General features: G+C 37.4%; 1 protein-coding gene across 1 annotated transcript in view; it reads left to right on the forward strand.

The window, feature by feature from the left end:
• Positions 1 to 20,732, forward strand: part of LOC102801468 (progestin and adipoQ receptor family member 3-like) — a 58,225-nt gene that overhangs the window by 34,876 nt on the left and 2,617 nt on the right. Inside the window, exons 4-5 of the mRNA XM_085493516.1 lie at positions 18,599 to 18,751; positions 19,116 to 19,313. Of these exons, the coding sequence (XP_085349642.1) occupies positions 18,599 to 18,751; positions 19,116 to 19,313 (351 nt within the window). The remainder of the gene's footprint in view (positions 1 to 18,598; positions 18,752 to 19,115; positions 19,314 to 20,732) is intronic.

Below are 20,732 nucleotides of genomic sequence, written 5' to 3' on the forward strand. Positions count from 1 at the left end.
CTTCTAAGGAAACCCTTGTCCACATACATGTAACAGCAATTATATAGCCTGCAACTGCCTTCTAAGGAAACCCTTGTCCACATACATGTAACAGCAATTATATAGCCTGCAACTGCCTTCTAAGGAAACCCTTGTCCACATACATGTAACAGCAATTATATAGCCTGCAACTGCCTTCTAAGGAAACCCTTGTCCACATACATGTAACAGCAATTATATAGCCTACAACTGCCTTCTAAGGAAACCTTTGTCCACATACATGTAACAGTAATTATATAGCCTACAACTGCCATCTAAGGAAACCCTTGTCCACATACATGTAACAGCAATTATATAGCCTGCAACTGCCTTCTAAGGAAACCCTTGTCCACATACATGTAACAGCAATTGGATAGCCTACAACTGCCTTCGAAGGAAACCCTTGTCCACACACATGTAACAGCAATTATATAGCCTACAACTGGCTTCTAAGGAAACCCTGTCCACATACATGTAACAGCAATTATATAGCCTGCAACTGCCTTCTAAGGAAACCCTTGTCCACATACATGTAACAGCAATTATATAGCCTACAACTGCCTTCTAAGGAAACCCTTGTCCACATACATGTACATGTAACAGCAATTATATAGCCTGCAACTGCCTTCTAAAGAAACCCTTGTCCACATACATGTAACAGCAATTATATAGCCTGCAACTGCCTTCTAAGGAATCTCTTGTCCACATACATGTAACAGCAATTATATAGCCTACAACTGCCTTCTAAAGAAACCCTTGTCCACATACATGTAACAGCAATTATATAGCCTGCAACTGCCTTCTAAGGAAACCCTTGTCCACATACATGTAACAGCAATTATATAGCCTACAACTGCCTTCTAAGGAAACCCTTGTCCACATACATGCAAATGCAATTATATAGCCTACAACTGCCTTCTAAGGAAACCCTTGTCCACATACATGTAACAGCAATTATATAGCCAACAACTGCCTTCTAAGGAAACCCTTGTCCACATACATGTAACAGCAATTATATAGCCTGCAACTGCCTTCTAAGGAAACCCTTGTCCACATACATGTAACAGCAATTATATAGCCTACAACTGCCTTCTAAGGAAACCCTTGTCCACATACATGTACATGTAACAGCAATTATATAGCCTGCAACTGCCTTCTAAAGAAACCCTTGTCCACATACATGTAACAGCAATTATATAGCCTACAACTGCCTTCTAAAGAAACCTTTGTCCACATACATGTAACAGCAATTATATAGCCTGCAACTGCCTTCTAAGGAATCTCTTGTCCACATACATGTAACAGCAATTATATAGCCTACAACTGCCTTCTAAAGAAACCCTTGTCCACATACATGTAACAGCAATTATATAGCCTGCAACTGCCTTCTAAGGAAACCCTTGTCCACATACATGTAACAGCAATTATATAGCCTACAACTGCCTTCTAAGGAAACCCTTGTCCACATACATGCAAATGCAATTATATAGCCTACAACTGCCTTCTAAGGAAACCCTTGTCCACATACATGTAACAGCAATTATATAGCCAACAACTGCCTTCTAAGGAAACCCTTGTCCACATACATGTAACAGCAATTATATAGCCTGCAACTGCCTTCTAAGGAAACCCTTGTCCACATACATGTAACAGCAATTATATAGCCTACAACTGCCTTCTAAGGAAATGCTTGTCCACATACATGTACATGTAACAGCAATTATATAGCCTGCAACTGCCTTCTAAGGAAACCCTCTCCACATACATGTAACAGCAATTTTATAGCCTGCAACTGCCTTCTAAGGAAACCCTTGTCCACATACATATACCAGCAATTATATAGCCTACAACTGCCTTCTAAGGAAACCCTTGTCCACATACATGTACATGTAACAGCAATTATATAGCCTGCAACTGCCTTCTAAAGAAACCCTTGTCCACATACATGTAACAGCAATTATATAGCCTGCAACTGCCTTCTAAGGAATCTCTTGTCCACATACATGTAACAGCAATTATATAGCCTACAACTGCCTTCTAAAGAAACCCTTGTCCACATACATGTAACAGCAATTATATAGCCTGCAACTGCCTTCTAAGGAAACCCTTGTCCACATACATGTAACAGCAATTATATAGCCTACAACTGCCTTCTAAGGAAACCCTTGTCCACATACATGCAAATGCAATTATATAGCCTACAACTGCCTTCTAAGGAAACCCTTGTCCACATACATGTAACAGCAATTATATAGCCTACAACTGCCTTCTAAAGAAACCCTTGTCCACATACATGTAACAGCAATTATATAGCCTGCAACTGCCTTCTAAGGAAACCCTTGTCCACATACATGTAACAGCAATTATATAGCCTACAACTGCCTTCTAAGGAAACCCTTGTCCACATACATGCAAATGCAATTATATAGCCTACAACTGCCTTCTAAGGAAACCCTTGTCCACATACATGTAACAGCAATTATATAGCCTGCAACTGCCTTCTAAAGAAACCCTTGTCCACATACATGTAACAGCAATTATATAGCCTACAACTGCCTTCTAAAGAAACCCTTGTCCACATACATGTAACAGCAATTATATAGCCAACAACTGCCTTCTAAGGAAACCCTTGTCCACATACATGTAACAGCAATTATATAGCCTGCAACTGCCTTCTAAGGAAACCCTTGTCCACATACATGTAACAGCAATTATATAGCCTACAACTGCCTTCTAAGGAAATGCTTGTTCACATACATGTACATGTAACAGCAATTATATAGCCTGCAACTGCCTTCTAAGGAAACCCTTGTCCACATACATGTAGCAGCAATTATATAGCCTGCAACTGCCTTCTAAGGAAACCCTTGTCCACATACATGTAACAGCAATTATATAGCCTGCAACTGCCTTCTAAGGAAACCCTTGTCCACATACATGTAACAGCAATTATATAGCCTGCAACTGCCTTCTAAGGAAACCCTTGTCCACATACATGTAACAGCAATTATATAGCCTGCAACTGCCTTCTAAGGAAACCCTTGTCCACATACATGTAACAGCAATTATATAGCCTACAACTGCCTTCTAAGGAAACCTTTGTCCACATACATGTAACAGTAATTATATAGCCTACAACTGCCATCTAAGGAAACCCTTGTCCACATACATGTAACAGCAATTATATAGCCTGCAACTGCCTTCTAAGGAAACCCTTGTCCACATACATGTAACAGCAATTGGATAGCCTACAACTGCCTTCGAAGGAAACCCTTGTCCACACACATGTAACAGCAATTATATAGCCTGCAACTGCCTTCTAAGGAAACCCTCTCCACATACATGTAACAGCAATTATATAGCCTACAACTGGCTTCTAAGGAAACCCTCTCCACATACATGTAACAGCAATTATATAGCCTGCAACTGCCTTCTAAGGAAACCCTTGCCCACATACATGTAACAGCAATTATATAGCCTGCAACTGCCTTCTAAGGAAACCCTCTCCACATACATGTAACAGCAATTTTATAGCCTGCAACTGCCTTCTCAGGAAACCCTTGTCCACATACATGTAACAGTAATTATATAGCCTACAACTGCCTTCTAAGGAAACCCTTGTCCACATACATGTAACAGCAATTATATAGCCTGCAACTGCCTTCTAAGGAAACCCTTGTCCACATACATGTAACGGCAATTATATAGCCTGCAACTGCCTTCTAAGGAAACCCTTGTCCACATACATGTAACAGCAATTATATAGCCTGCAACTGCCTTTTAAAGAAACCCTTGTCCACATACATATCACAGCAATTATATAGCCTGCAACTGCCTTCTAAGGAAACCCTTGTCCACATACATGTAACAGCAATTTTATAGCCTGCAACTGCTTTCTCAGGAAACCCTTGTCCACATACATGTAACAGTAATTATATAGCCTACAACTGCCTTCTAAGGAAACCCTTGTCCACATACATGTAACAGCAATTATATAGCCTGCAACTGCCTTCTAAGGAAACCCTTGTCCACATACATGTAACAGCAATTATATAGCCTGGAACTGCCTTCTAAGGAAACCCTTGTCCACATACATGTAACAGCAATTATATAGCCTGCAACTGCCTTCTAAGGAAACCCTTGTCCACATACATGTAACAGCAATTATATAGCCTACAACTGCCTTCTAAGGAAACCTTTGTCCACATACATGTAACAGTAATTATATAGCCTACAACTGCCATCTAAGGAAACCCTTGTCCACATACATGTAACAGCAATTATATAGCCTGCAACTGCCTTCTAAGGAAACCCTTGTCCACATACATGTAACAGCAATTGGATAGCCTACAACTGCCTTCGAAGGAAACCCTTGTCCACACACATGTAACAGCAATTATATAGCCTACAACTGGCTTCTAAGGAAACCCTGTCCACATACATGTAACAGCAATTATATAGCCTGCAACTGCCTTCTAAGGAAACCCTCTCCACATACATGTAACAGCAATTATATAGCCTACAACTGGCTTCTAAGGAAACCCTCTCCACATACATGTAACAGCAATTATATAGCCTGCAACTGCCTTCTAAGGAAACCCTTGCCCACATACATGTAACAGCAATTATATAGCCTGCAACTGCCTTCTAAGGAAACCCTCTCCACATACATGTAACAGCAATTTTATAGCCTGCAACTGCCTTCTCAGGAAACCCTTGTCCACATACATGTAACAGTAATTATATAGCCTACAACTGCCTTCTAAGGAAACCCTTGTCCACATACATGTAACAGCAATTATATAGCCTGCAACTGCCTTCTAAGGAAACCCTTGTCCACATACATGTAACGGCAATTATATAGCCTGCAACTGCCTTCTAAGGAAACCCTTGTCCACATACATGTAACAGCAATTATATAGCCTGCAACTGCCTTTTAAAGAAACCCTTGTCCACATACATGTAACAGCAATTATATAGCCTGCAACTGCCTTCTAAGGAAACCCTTGTCCACATACATGTAACAGCAATTTTATAGCCTGCAACTGCCTTCTCAGGAAACCCTTGTCCACATACATGTAACAGTAATTATATAGCCTACAACTGCCTTCTAAGGAAACCCTTGTCCACATACATGTAACAGCAATTATATAGCCTGCAACTGCCTTCTAAGGAAACCCTTGTCCACATACATGTAACAGCAATTATATAGCCTGGAACTGCCTTCTAAGGAAACCCTTGTCCACATACATGTAACAGCAATTATATAGCCTGCAACTTCCTTCTAAGGAAACCCTTGTCCACATACATGTAACAGCAATTATATAGCCTGCAACTGCCTTCTAAGGAAACCCTTGCCCACATACATGTAACAGCAATTATATAGCCTGCAACCGCCTTCTAAGGAAACCCTCTCCACATACATGTAACAGCAATTTTATAGCCTGCAACTGCCTTCTAAGGAAACCCTTGTCCACATACATGTAACAGTAATTATATAGCCTGCAACTGCCTTCTAAAGAAACCCTTGTCCACATACATGTAACAGCAATTATATAGCCTGCAACTGCCTTCTAAGGAAACCCTTGTCCACATACATGTAACGGCAATTATATAACCAGCAACTGCCTTCTAAGGAAACCCTTGTCCACATACATGTAACAGCAATTATATAGCCTGCAACTGCCTTCTAAAGAAACCCTTGTCCACATACATGTAACAGCAATTATATAGCCTACAACTGTCTTCTAAGGAAACCCTTGTCCACATACATGTAACAGCAATTATATAGCCTGCAACTGCCTTCTAAGGAAACCCTTGTCCACATACTTGTAACAGCAATTATATAGCCTGCAACTGCCTTCTAAAGAAACCCTTGTCCACATACATGTAACAGCAATTATATAGCCTGCAACTGCCTTCTAAGGAAACCCTTGTCCACATACATGTAACAGTAATTATATAGCCTACAACTGCCTTCGAAGGAAACCCTTGTCCACACACATGTAACTGCAATTATATAGCCTGCAACAGCCTTCTAAGGAAACCCTTGTCCACATACATGTAACAGCAATTATATAGCCTACAACTGCCTTCTAAGGAAACCCTTGTCCACATACATGTAACAGCAATTATATAGCCTGCAACTGCATTCTAAGAAAACCCTTGTCCACATACATGTAACAGCAATTATATAGCCTACAACTGCCTTCTAAGGAAACCCTTGTCCACACACATGTAACAGCAATTATATAGCCTGCAACTGCCTTCTAAGGAAACCCTTGTCCACATACATGTAACAGCAATTATATAGCCTACAACTGCCTTCTAAAGAAACCCTTGTCCACATACATGTAACAGCAATTATATAGCCTGCAACTGCCTTCTAAGGAAACCCTTGTCCACATACATGTAACGGCAATTATATAGCCTGCAACTGCCTTCTAAGGAAACCCTTGTCCACATACATGTAACAGCAATTATATAGCCTGCAACTGCCTTTTAAAGAAACCCTTGTCCACATACATGTAACAGCAATTATATAGCCTGCAACTGCCTTCTAAGGAAACCCTTGTCCACATACATGTAACAGCAATTTTATAGCCTGCAACTGCCTTCTCAGGAAACCCTTGTCCACATACATGTAACAGTAATTATATAGCCTACAACTGCCTTCTAAGGAAACCCTTGTCCACATACATGTAACAGCAATTATATAGCCTGCAACTGCCTTCTAAGGAAACCCTTGTCCACATACATGTAACAGCAATTATATAGCCTGGAACTGCCTTCTAAGGAAACCCTTGTCCACATACATGTAACAGCAATTATATAGCCTGCAACTTCCTTCTAAGGAAACCCTTGTCCACATACATGTAACAGCAATTATATAGCCTGCAACTGCCTTCTAAGGAAACCCTTGCCCACATACATGTAACAGCAATTATATAGCCTGCAACCGCCTTCTAAGGAAACCCTCTCCACATACATGTAACAGCAATTTTATAGCCTGCAACTGCCTTCTAAGGAAACCCTTGTCCACATACATGTAACAGTAATTATATAGCCTGCAACTGCCTTCTAAAGAAACCCTTGTCCACATACATGTAACAGCAATTATATAGCCTGCAACTGCCTTCTAAGTAAACCCTTGTCCACATACATGTAACGGCAATTATATAACCAGCAACTGCCTTCTAAGGAAACCCTTGTCCACATACATGTAACAGCAATTATATAGCCTGCAACTGCCTTCTAAAGAAACCCTTGTCCACATACATGTAACAGCAATTATATAGCCTACAACTGTCTTCTAAGGAAACCCTTGTCCACATACATGTAACAGCAATTATATAGCCTGCAACTGCCTTCTAAGGAAACCCTTGTCCACATACTTGTAACAGCAATTATATAGCCTGCAACTGCCTTCTAAAGAAACCCTTGTCCACATACATGTAACAGCAATCATATAGCCTGCAACTGCCTTCTAAGGAAACCCTTGTCCACATACATGTAACAGTAATTATATAGCCTACAACTGCCTTCGAAGGAAACCCTTGTCCACACACATGTAACTGCAATTATATAGCCTGCAACAGCCTTCTAAGGAAACCCTTGTCCACATACCTGTAACAGCAATTATATAGCCTACAACTGCCTTCTAAGGAAACCCTTGTCCACATACATGTAACAGCAATTATATAGCCTGCAACTGCCTTCTAAGAAAACCCTTGTCCACATACATGTAACAGCAATTATATAGCCTACAACTGCCTTCTAAGGAAACCCTTGTCCACACACATGTAATAGCAATTATATAGCCTGCAACTGCCTTCTAAGGAAACCCTTGTCCACATACATGTAACAGCAATTATATAGCCTACAACTGCCTTCTAAAGAAACCCTTGTCCACATACATGTAACAGCAATTATATAGCCTGCAACTGCCTTCTAAGGAAACCCTTGTCCACACACATGTAACAGCAATTATATAGCCTGCAACTGCCTTCTAAGGAAACCCTTGTCCAACTACATGTAACAGCAATTATATAGCCTGCAACTGCCTTCTAAAGAAACCCTTGTCCACATACATGTAACAGCAATTATATAGCCTGCAACTGCCTTCTAAGGAAACCCTTGTCCACATACATGTAACAGCAATTATATAGCCTACAACTGCCTTCTAAGGAAACCCTTGTCCACATACATGTAACAGCAATTATATAGCCTGCAACTGCCTTCTAAGGAAACCCTTGTCCACATACATGTAACAGCAATTATATAGCCTACAACTGCCTTCGAAGGAAACCCTTGTCCACACACATGTAACAGCAATTATATAGCCTGCAACTGACTTCTAAGGAACCCTTGTCCACATACATGTAACAGCAATTATATAGCCTACAACTGACTTCTAAGGAAACCCTTGTCCACATACATGTAACAGCAATTATATAGCCTGCAACTGCTTTCTAAGGAAACCCTTGTCCACATACATGTAACAGCAATTATATACCCTGCAACTGCCTTCTAAGGAAACCCTTGTCCACATACATGTAACAGCAATTATATAGCCTGCAACTGGCTTCTAAGGAAACCCTTGTCCACATACATGTAACAGCAATTATATAGCCTGCAACTGACTTCTAAGGAAACCCTTGTCCACATACATGTAACAGCAATTATATAGCCTACAACTGCCTTCGAAGGAAACCCTTGTCCACATACATGTAACAGCAATTATATAGCCTGCAACTGCTTTCTAATGAAACCTTTGTCCACATACATGTAACAGCAATTATATAGCCTGCAACTGCCTTCTAAGTAAACCCTTGTCCACATACATGAGTAAAGAAGAGTATTAACAAAGTACATGATATGCAGAACCAAATACTGAATTTTTTGAAAAGTACTCAAGATGCACCAATGAAGGTCAACCAAAACAAAGAAAAAAAGAACTCTGCATCTCAAACAGATAACATCTCCAACTCAGTTGAAGACAAAGATGAACAACAAAACTCATCCACACTTAATGCTAATGCAGTACCCTTTGTGACAAACATTCCAGTGACAAACTACTATGCTGTGCTAGACCCATCTCCATCATCTTCTAATCCAGATGTAGATAATGTCTCACAGGAGAATTTACAAACTAGCAACAACAAACAGGAGTTGAAAACCAAACCAAATGGAGAAAATACTGCTAACAAAGGAGGCTACAACACAGTGATTGTAGGTGACTCCACAGTCAAATACATAGAGCCCGAGAAATTTTCTACTGTCAGAGAGACATACGTGAAGTCTCTACGAGGAAAAGGTATTGACGATGTCAAATTATTCATTGAAGATTCAAAGTTCAAAGATCCAAAGAACATCGTGTTACATGTAGGATCTAATGACATTGACAGTGGATCATCACTGGAGACCTGTCAAAAGAAATACTCTGACCTGATTGATACAACACGAAACATATATCCTTCATGCAGTATATTTGCTTCAAGTGTTCTACCACGACTGGACAATGATTCATTTAATTCCAACCAATTGAGATTCAATTCATCACTAGAGCTCCTATGTGAATCAATCTCTAATGTACATTACATTCATCACAATGTCCTAGACAACAGGAATCGTATCAAATCATACCTATTTGAAGATAAAGTTCATCCTAACAACAAGGGCATAAGTTACATCAAACGAAACATGAAGAAATACATCTACAGGGCTATCACTTCTCACCTGACAAAACAGGAATACAAACATTCCAATACAACAGGCGCAACACCAACAACAAGGCAACACCCAGGACAACAGAAATTCGTCAATAGCAAATATCATCAGCACAAGAACAATAACATTACTCACAAGAACAATAGCAGTCACAAGAAAAGCAACAATAGAAATTACAAAAATAATAGTGGTAGCAGAAACCAGGTTTTTGAAGATTTTTTGACAAACATTTTAGACTATATGAGACGTTAAACTGATACATGTATATACAGTGATATAGACCTAGAGTCAGGTATTTAAAAGCAGATTTTTCTTTCTTTTTTTCAAATTTATTTTATTCAAAAATTTTTTTCCTTTTGATATCTCTAATTTCCAGTATACAGCAAGATGAATTGTCCGACTGCAAATAGGGACATACTTAAATTTACTGCGTGGAATATTTATGGAAGCTTGGAGAAAAAAATTAGAGATAAGTGTTTCTTAGATAGTGTAGAAAATTTTGATTTTATTAGTTTAGTAGAGACTAAAACTGATACTAACTCTATCATAGATTTACCAAACTATAGTCATCTTCACTCTTTTCGATCAAAAAAACATAAAAAAGCCAGATCAAATTCGGGTGGTATCGTACTATACTATAAAAATCAATATAAAAAAGGTGTCAAACATTTACACAGTAGTTCAGAAGACTTCATCTGGATCAAACTTGACAAATCTTTTTTCCATTTAAATGAAGATATATTTTTATGTACGTTATACCTCAGTCCCCAGTCTTCCAGTATCTTTAACTGGAAAGAATCTAACTTGTTCCAGCTTTTAGAAAAAGATATAGCTAAATATGCGACAAAGGGTGCAATTATCTTGACTGGCGATTTTAATGCACGGACAAAAAATGAAGAGGACACTGTTATTTACAATAACCCAGACCATCAATCGTCTGACACTATTAGTAGCCTAAAAAAAAGAACATCACAGGATCTCTGTTTTAAAAATAATTATGGTGAACTTTTATTAGACCTGTGTATGAGTTCTGATTTAGTAATCCTCAATGGTAGATGCCCAGGAGACATGGCAGGGAAATTTACATGTCACCAAAGAGGTGGCAGTAGCACTGTAGACTACACAATTGTTAGTCATAGCCTTTTTGATCAAGTCAATCTTTTTCACATTCATCCTCTTAATTTATACCTTTCAGACCACTGCCAAATCTCTTCACACCTAAAAACAAACGCAATATTAAATTATAGCAAATCTAAAGAAACGTGTACTGCACCAAAAACAAACTTCACTTACCTTTGGAATGGACATTCCAAACTGCAATTTAGTAATGCTTTACAGACAAAAGATATATGTAAACTTATTTATAATTTTAATAATACTAATTTTAACAATGACAGAGATTCTGTTAATACAGCAAGTACTTTATTGTCAAACATACTTTTTGAGGCAGCTGATATAAGTTTAAAAAAACGTAAAATTAAAAATATTTCATCTACAAAACATAAAATTACTAAATCAAAGTGGTTTAATAATGACCTCCTAAATTTAAAGAAGGAAATACAGAATCTTTCATCTAAATTCAGTAAAGACCCAAACAATAAACATTTGAGATTCAAATGCTATAATCTTAAACGTGAATACAAACGAATGCTGAACAAAAGAAAGAGAGAATATAAAAATGAAATCCTAAATAAATTAGACAATCTTGGAAAATCCCACCCTGATAAATACTGGGAAATGATAAATGAATTGAAAGGCAAGCAACAGGAAATAAATAACTCTGAAAATATTGAGGACCAAAAATGGTATGAACATTTCAAAAATCTAAATGAATCTAAATCTGACAACAGATACATTGAAGAAACTAGTTGCCTTCCAGACTACACATCATCCTCTGTAGACAGCCTGGATGGATTTATCTCTGAACTAGAAATCCAAAGGGCAATTAACAACTTAAAAAATGGTAAAGCTACAGGTACAGACAGGATTAAAAATGAAATGATTAAAACAGGGCGCAATGCATTAATTAAACCCCTGCAAAAACTATTCAATTTAATCTTAGCAAGTGGCAATTTTCCTACCAACTGGAACATAGGTATTATCACACCTATACACAAAAAAGGTGACAAAGCCAACCCAGACAACTATAGGGGTATAACTCTGCTCAATACTCTGAGCAAACTGTTTACATCCATCATGAAACAAAGGCTTACAGTTTATCTACAAGAAAAGAACTATATAATTAAAGAACAAATTGGATTCATGCCAAAATTTGGCCCAAGAGACCACATTTTTGTTCTTAAACAGCTGCTAACTAAATATCTTCAAAATAAAAAATATATATTTGCCTGTTTCATAGACTTCCAAAAGGCCTTTGATTCAGTTTGGCACCATGACCTATTATACAAACTAAGACAAATTGGCATTTCTGGCAATTTCTATCAAGTAATTAAAAACATCTATCAAAACTCAACAAGTACAGTCAAAACCAAAAATGGCATGACTAAATGTTTCCCTGTTCAAAGAGGCATCAGACAAGGGGATGGCCTTAGCCCTCTCCTTTTTAATATATTCGTGAACGATATTAAATCACACATTGAATCTGGCAAAAATGACCCACCAATGCTACTAAACAATAGGCTCTCTTGCTTACTTTATGCTGATGACTTGGTTCTTTTGTCAGAAACAAGTAGTGGTTTACAAAACGCTATTAACAATCTACAGGATTACTGCAAACAATGGATGCTACATATAAACATTTCTAAATCTAAATCAATGATCTTCAATAAATCAGGCAAGCTTCTAAATAATTTCAAATTCCAAATCAATGGCTCTGAATTAGAGAGAGTCTCAGCATATAAATATCTTGGAATGAAACTAAATTTAACAGGGAAATTTGATGTAGCACAACAGGATCTGAAAAATAGGGCACTGAAGGCATGTTTCAAAATTAAACAGCTACTATATTCAGAAACATTAATCCCAATTAAAATATACTTAAAAATGTTTGACTCAATGATCAAACCAATTCTTTTATACTGTTGTGAAATTTGGGCGGGTGACATTGTGAATAATAAAAAATACTTTATGAATCTCATGTCACCCATGGAAAAAATGCACATTAAATATTGCAAATTCCTACTCAAGGTCAATAGTAGAGCAACAAACATTGCATGCTTAATTGAATTAGGGAGATACCCATTAATTATCACTGGCATCAAACAAATGTTAAAATATTGGCTTAGAATTAAAAAAATGCCTGATAATACACTAATATATGATGCGTACAAGCTTGGCATCGCTCTAGACAATTCTGGCACTCAAAACTGGGTATCCAGCATAAAAAATTGCCTAGAGTATACAAGCATGGAAAGTGCATGGAGTGATAAAAACATAGAAGATAACTTTATTGAACAAATAACTGACAAACTAATAACCAAATTTAAAGTACATGCCAGGAACACTCTAAACAACGATAATAAAGGCATCAACCACAAAAATAAACTTCGTACCTATAGGCAGCTAAAAAAGGACTTTACATTTGAAAAATACTTAGATATAATAAAAAACCCGCATCATCGATCTTCATTATCAAAATTTAGACTAAGTGCTCATGTTTTGCAGATTGAAATGGGAAGATACAGTAATGTAGAAATAAGTGACAGAAAATGTCCAGTCTGTGATGAAAATGAAATAGAGGATGAAGAACACTTCCTGCTCAAATGTAAACTCTACACAAATGTGAGAGAACCCCTAATTACCATGACAAAACATCTTAATAATATTACATCAAATGAAGAAAAAATGATAGCCATAATGACTAGTGATAATGAGTCAATTATAATAGAACTGTCAAAATATATTTACAACTGTTTCAATCTGAGAGAAGAAAATATTAAAAAAAACAGTATGTCATCTGCCTCAAAATCTAAATTGTTACATGTATTTTAATTTTATTTAATGTGTTTAATGTTATTTTTTTATTTTTACTTCTTTTTTTTTCTATACTTTATTGTACACTTTTGTCAAGATCCTAATAAGGATACGATTACAATAAAGATTATTATTATTATTATTACATGTAACAGCAATTATATAGCCTGCAACTGCCTTCTAAGGAAACCCTTGTCCACATACATGTAACAGCAATTATATAGCCTACAACTGCCTTCCAAGGAAACCCTCTCCACATACATGTAACAGCAATTATATAGCCTGCAACTGCCTTCTAAGGAAACCCTTGCCCACATACATGTAACAGCAATTATATAGCCTGCAACCGCCTTCTAAGGAAACCCTCTCCACATACATGTAACAGCAATTTTATAGCCTGCAACTGCCTTCTAAGGAAACCCTTGTCCACATACATGTAACAGTAATTATATAGCCTACAACTGCCTTCTAAAGAAACCCTTGTCCACATACATGTAACAGCAATTATATAGGCTGCAACTGCCTTCTAAGGAAACCCTTGTCCACATACATGTAACGGCAATTATATAGCCTGCAACTGCCTTCTAAGGAAACCCTTGTCCACATACATGTAACAGCAATTATATAGCCTGCAACTGCCTTCTAAAGAAACCCTTGTCCACATACATGTAACTGCAATTATATAGCCTACAACTGCCTTCTAAGGAAACCCTTGTCCACATACATGTAACAGCAATTATATAGCCTGCAAATGCCTTCTAAGGAAACCCTTGTCCACATACATGTAACAGCAATTATATAGCCTGCAACTGCCTTCTAAGGAAACCCTTGTCCACATACATGTAACAGTAATTATATAGCCTACAACTGCCTTCGAAGGAAACCCTTGTCCACACACATGTAACTGCAATTATATAGCCTGCAACAGCCTTCTAAGGAAACCCTTGTCCACATACATGTAACAGCAATTATATAGCCTACAACTGCCTTCTAAGGAAACCCTTGTCCACATACATGTAACAGCAATTATATAGCCTGCAACTGCCTTCTAAGAAAACCCTTGTCCACATACATGTAACAGCAATTATATAGCCTACAACTGCCTTCTAAGGAAACCCTTGTCCACATACATGTAACAGCAATTATATAGCCTACAACTGCCTTCTAAGGATACCCTTGTCCACACACATGTAACAGCAATTATATAGCCTGCAACTGCCTTCTAAGGAAACCCTTGTCCACATACATGTAACAGCAATTATATAGCCTACAACTGCCTTCTAAAGAAACCCTTGTCCACATACATGTAACAGCAATTATATAGCCTGCAACTGCCTTCTAAGGAAACCCTTGTCCACACACATGTAACAGCAATTATATAGCCTGCAACTGCCTTCTAAGGAAACCCTTGTCCACATACATGTAACAGCAATTATATAGCCTACAACTGCCTTCTAAAGAAACCCTTGTCCACATACATGTAACAGCAATTATATAGCCTGCAACTGCCTTCTAAGGAAACCCTTGTCCACATACATGTAACAGCAATTATATAGCCTACAACTGCCTTCTAAGGAAACCCTTGTCCACATACATGTAACAGCAATTATATAGCCTGCAACTGCTTTCTAAGGAAACCTTTGTCCACATACATGTGACAGCAATTATATAGCCTGCAACTGCCTTCTAAGGATACCCCTGTACATCATTTTGTATGTGGACAGTGGTTTTCTTAGAAGGCAGTTTCAAGCTATAAAAGTTACTTACTCATAATGATTGTGTAAACTGCCACCATTGGTGATTTATTTCTATCTTGTGTGATTATGTCACTATTTGAAATTGCTTAAACTGTAAGGAGTATTCCCTCAAATTAGATCACTTGGCTCTCATAATACATGTACACTGTAGCTATATTGTGCCATATTTCAAATTGTATGCTGGTTACTGTAAAATACTTTATTTTCGCTATTTTTTGCTGAAGGAATGATTCAGTGAAAATAAACTACAGCGAAATACAGTACAGTCCTCGCGGAAGGTTTGGCTTCACTTCAGCGTCAGCTTCGCTTCAGCATCGCATCATTATGGCATTGTTATGGCTTCAGCGTCGCTTCAATGTCGCGACATAAAAAGTTGAGGCGGTCATCGCTTCGCTTCATTGTTGCCTCATTATGGCGACAATGTGGCAGCAGCATCGCTTCATCAAACTAAGAAGTACAGAACTCATTTCGCCCAACCTCTCGGCTGCTTCCGCTTTTCAATCGCTCGCTTTTGCGACCGCTTGTTGAATTTCCGCTTTATTTTCGACTGTGCAAAAATTCGGACTACTAACAATTTTCTGGTTTTCATAGATGTTGAACAACCGTCAAAAGTTCAAATGCTTTTTGTTTAAACTATGTATAATTATATGCACGCAATCTGACCCTTTGACCTAGATTTGGCTGGGATTGACTATTTTATTTTAAACAACTTATTCTGACGTGACGCACTGCTACAAAATGTATTTCAACAGAAGTACGACATGGTTGTCTGGGTTTCCTTTCCTGACTGTGTTGAGTTTACGATTTGTATAATTATTGTTATTTCCCCCAAGGAGAAGACAAGCCGAAGGACCATGAAGCTAAATAGAAGTCCCACGCATGGACTGAGTGAAAGAAAATATTTCTAAGGCTAAAATAAAACCTAATATCTCTTTGTGTATTTGTCAATTTTGCATATATTTGGTATGACAGTATGTTCGTAAATATCTGGAAAAATCTCGTTTTTCGTTAATAATTTCATTTGTTTGAAATGTCTACCGACCGTGTCCCAATAATTTGTTTGGAATATCCCTGTTGGTTTCTGCAAACGGTCCCGACGTCCGTCATTCAACACAATCAGCATTTATTTGCCGTAATTCATGGGGATCATGTCCCGTAATTTGCGGGCTGTAAAACCAAATAATTAAACAAGTACTATTTATTATATTTTTGTTTTACCTCGCGAAACTACAACACGGCATAGAGTTGTCGTGGTGAAATCGATGGAACCTCAATTATCTATTTCTCACCTTGAAATAAAATTTTATATTTTAGTATCAGGGGAAATATTATTAACCAGTCTTACCAATCGCTAGCTATTTTTATTCAAATCCATAAAATTCATGAGTTTTTCGACATTTGTTGGCAACTTCCGAGCTAAAAATGGTTGAAAGTGTGGGTGTGGTTCTTTTGCAAGGTCTTGTTGATAATACAGACAAATATGGTTCTGTGACCCAGGTTATGTGCTCCGATCAGGTGACTCTCGGCCAATCAATGATGTTGTAACAATGCATATTTGACGCTAATTTAAGGGTCGTCGTACCATTTGTTTGTGCTGTGACAGGCTTCACAATTATTCACTAAAAAACATCGGTATATTTTGCCAAACGGCCGGGATTTGACCTCAGTTCAAAAAAAGAAAAAAAACTGGGCTGAGATACAAATCAGTTTTGGGGTCGATGATACATGTACATTTTGTATTCAGTATCGAATGACTTCCGTGTGTATCATGAGTTTCAAATTGTTCATCGACTGGGCACCACTGGACACGTTTTTTTTCTGAAGCCCAATAAATTAATTCTGCAAGTCAAGTGCTATTCAATTTTTTACAGGGCATGTGGCTCGTTTTTATTCGAAAATATTTTTTGTGAGAATACTTTTAAAGTACGTATAGGTCACTGATCATGACTTACATGTAATTTTGAAAATTGGATGTAAAATTTTACCAGACCGACTCCACCACAACCTTCCAATCATAGTTAGAAATGTACGCACTTGTTTTGGAACTTTGTATCAAGATGGCAGGCGACAACGCCGACGCACCAGGCGGTGTACGTGTGTTTTGCATGTATTAGTAGTCCGGGCATGGGATCGGACTCTGCTAAAACTAAACGAAACACAGAAAAATACCACCGAAATGAGGAATCTGAATCTGTTCTTTTACCAGCAAATAAAAAGAACGAAAATAAAGTAATTTTATAACAAGAACAGTTTCATTTCGTATAGCAAATTGCGTTGTATCCGAATGACGATTGCATCGTGTGATTTAAATTTATCACGATTTTCCTTGCAGTCAATATGACACTCGTCACCTTGCAGATTGCAATGTACTTCACAAAGTTGTTGGTACCCAATACTCGCAACATTAAATAATTAAACAAGATATCTTTTTAAAATGTCATTTTACTCTTGGTCATATTATTTTATTCCCCTTACCGCCTTGAATTTCAAATCTTCTGTACATGTGTTTTTCTCTACTGCCTTTCCGTGTGAAAATAATGAGGTCATACTCATGTCACAATACTTTGAAGCTGATGCTATGTTGATGCCATGAGACTGCGAAGCTGAGGCCACGATGATGCCACAGAATAAGCGAGGCGAACACAGCTTCAATTGTCAACGACGCGAAGCTGATGCCACAATGATGCGATGCTGAGGCGACAATGAAGCCATGCTTAGGCGACAATGATCCCACAAAAGCCAAAGCTTTCGCGAGAACTGTACTGTACCTGTACCTGTAACTCATCAAACATCAGTGAAAATAAATCCCATACAAAACACCCAAAAATTCTTTTAAGCTAAAATAAACTCTAGCTAAAATAAAGTATTTTACAGTATTCTGAAATTATTTCAAAAATCTGACTTTCAAAAGTGACAAAAAAAAATGCTATTTTTCTATAACGATGTGTCCTGTTGGATTATACGTACAAATTTTTGATTAATATTTGGCAAGTTTTATGTTTGTGTCGTACATGTACATAAATTTGCTTTAAGAATGTACATAATAAAATAATGAACATGCAAATCATGATCAATTTTATCACAAATTGTAAGTAGGTTTCTACCTTTATGTCATACATTCAGTTCATTGATATTTGTATCATATTTTGATTTATTTATAGTTTTGTATGTTGTGTTCCACCGGATACCATATATTCTGCTGTCACTCTGAGAATGTTGCTAAATGGTGGTTATCCATGGATTTAGTCGGTATATCTATGGGTTTACTGGGATGCTATGTCCCAGCTATTTACTATGCATTCTTTTGCAATGAGGTGAGTACTAAAAACTTTTTCTCCTCAATAATAAATACTTATGGTACAAATAAATCAAGAGCTCACAGACTACTGAATTGTGGGACTTGTGATTTTAAGAGCTGCATTCATCCAAATTGGTGAAATAGAATGTGCTGGTAATTAAATTCACATATTTTTTCTCTTTTTTTTTCAAAAAATACAGATCATGACATTATTTTTATTTTAATGACATATTAAATAAAACATATAGTTACCTCAGTGTCAGTCAATATTCAGTTTTTATGAAAAATTATGTGTTAGTTTACCGCGGGTAAACCCTTTTTTTTTGGTCTCTTATTTTTTAATTCTTCATGAAGGGAATGTACATCCACTTTATTTTCAGTTTTGGAGATGTATATATCTAGTGATTGTGAGTTGTTTAATGGTAGTTACGCTAGCTGTTCAGTTACATCCCCGGTACTTATCGTCAAACTGGTCAATACGAAGACTTATCTTATTGTGTGGTGTTGTGGGATTTGGTGTTTTACCGGTGATTCACTGGATTCATTTACAAGGTGGATATAGAACTCCTATAGTAATGGTAAGGCTTTTATTTATTTATTAGTCGCTGTATAGACTACTTTTGGTTTGATCTCTGTTTGTCTGTTTGTCTGATTGTGCACATCTTGAACCTTCCTAGATTGATCACATTCAGATTTTACACTTACATGTGCATCTTGGGATACATACCGTATTTATCCGGGTAAGAGCCCAGGGTCCTGAACATGGAAAATCGCCAAAAAGAAGGGGTGGGCGTTTATCCGGATATCCCCAGCAAAAAAATCGAAAATCGCGAAAATTGGCAACACGCAAATTGAACTGCGACAGGGAGTAAAACGGCAAAAAATAACATGCAACAAAAATAAATGCAAACAATATGCAGCATTAGAAGTGTAACAAGAAATAATTTATTTCTTAGAATGTGACAAATAAACCAGAAATAATAAAAATCGACAGTGAAGATTCATTTGAATTAGAATATCCCCGTCGACAAATATATACGCGTGAATTATTTCCGGTTTTGACAAATACCGGATCAACAGTCATACAAGATCAATAATAATTTACACAGTAAAATTACGAAAGTTCATAGTTGTTAAAAAAACTAACATCTAAAATCTCTTTGTACGTTCATTGTTATCTTCGTAAAAGTCAAAACCCTGAAATTCCAAGTCAGCGTCACTGTCGCGATCGAACAAAATTCCAACAACTTATTCCTGAAGTTCGTTGATATCGTTCCACACAATTTGGACTTAGCACTTTTAATCCACGGATTTCGCAGTCTGTCAGCTTGGCACTTTTCATTCATGTCTAATCACAATAAAGACAAGACAAGAAAAATGGGATCGCTCTGCTGCGATGACACACATTGCTTTTGTTTACCGTCTGGCAATCCTTTTTGACCTTTAAGCATCCGCTTTACCGATTGGCTAAGAATGACATCACTACTATTGTACCATCATAGAGGTCAAGTCAACAATGCTTTCTTATCAGACTCGACGCTCATCAATCATGGTGAAAGTTATCATTCAGCAAGTTCCGATGGTTGGAATGTCTCACTATGGATATCGCGGTGGGCTTGAAATAGGAAAAATATTTTTTCTTCAACGACAGAAGAATAATTCCCATGACAGAAATGCAATAGCTGTGGTGAAAGATGGTAAAAATGTTGGCAGTCTTCGGCGTGACATTGCAAAATTGCTGGCCCCAGTTATGGATTCGCAAATATTTTTATAAGCCAAAACAACATGCTTTAAACCACTCTCCCAGGTAATGGTTGCTACAATATTGCAACATTGTTTTATTATCGGCGACGCTAAAGCTGAACGAGTGTGGCACTTGCTTCGTAGCTCTCGATATACTGTAAGATTTGCTTGAATCGTTTCTATAAGGAAACACAAACCTAACGGCCCTTTTCAGGGCCAAGACATATTTCAAAAAGAGAACTACCGTTTCTTCT

The sequence above is a fragment of the Saccoglossus kowalevskii genome, chromosome 19 (genome assembly GCF_978046115.1).
Source record: "Saccoglossus kowalevskii chromosome 19, keSacKowa6.1, whole genome shotgun sequence".
NCBI classification, from domain to species: domain Eukaryota; kingdom Metazoa; phylum Hemichordata; class Enteropneusta; family Harrimaniidae; genus Saccoglossus; species Saccoglossus kowalevskii.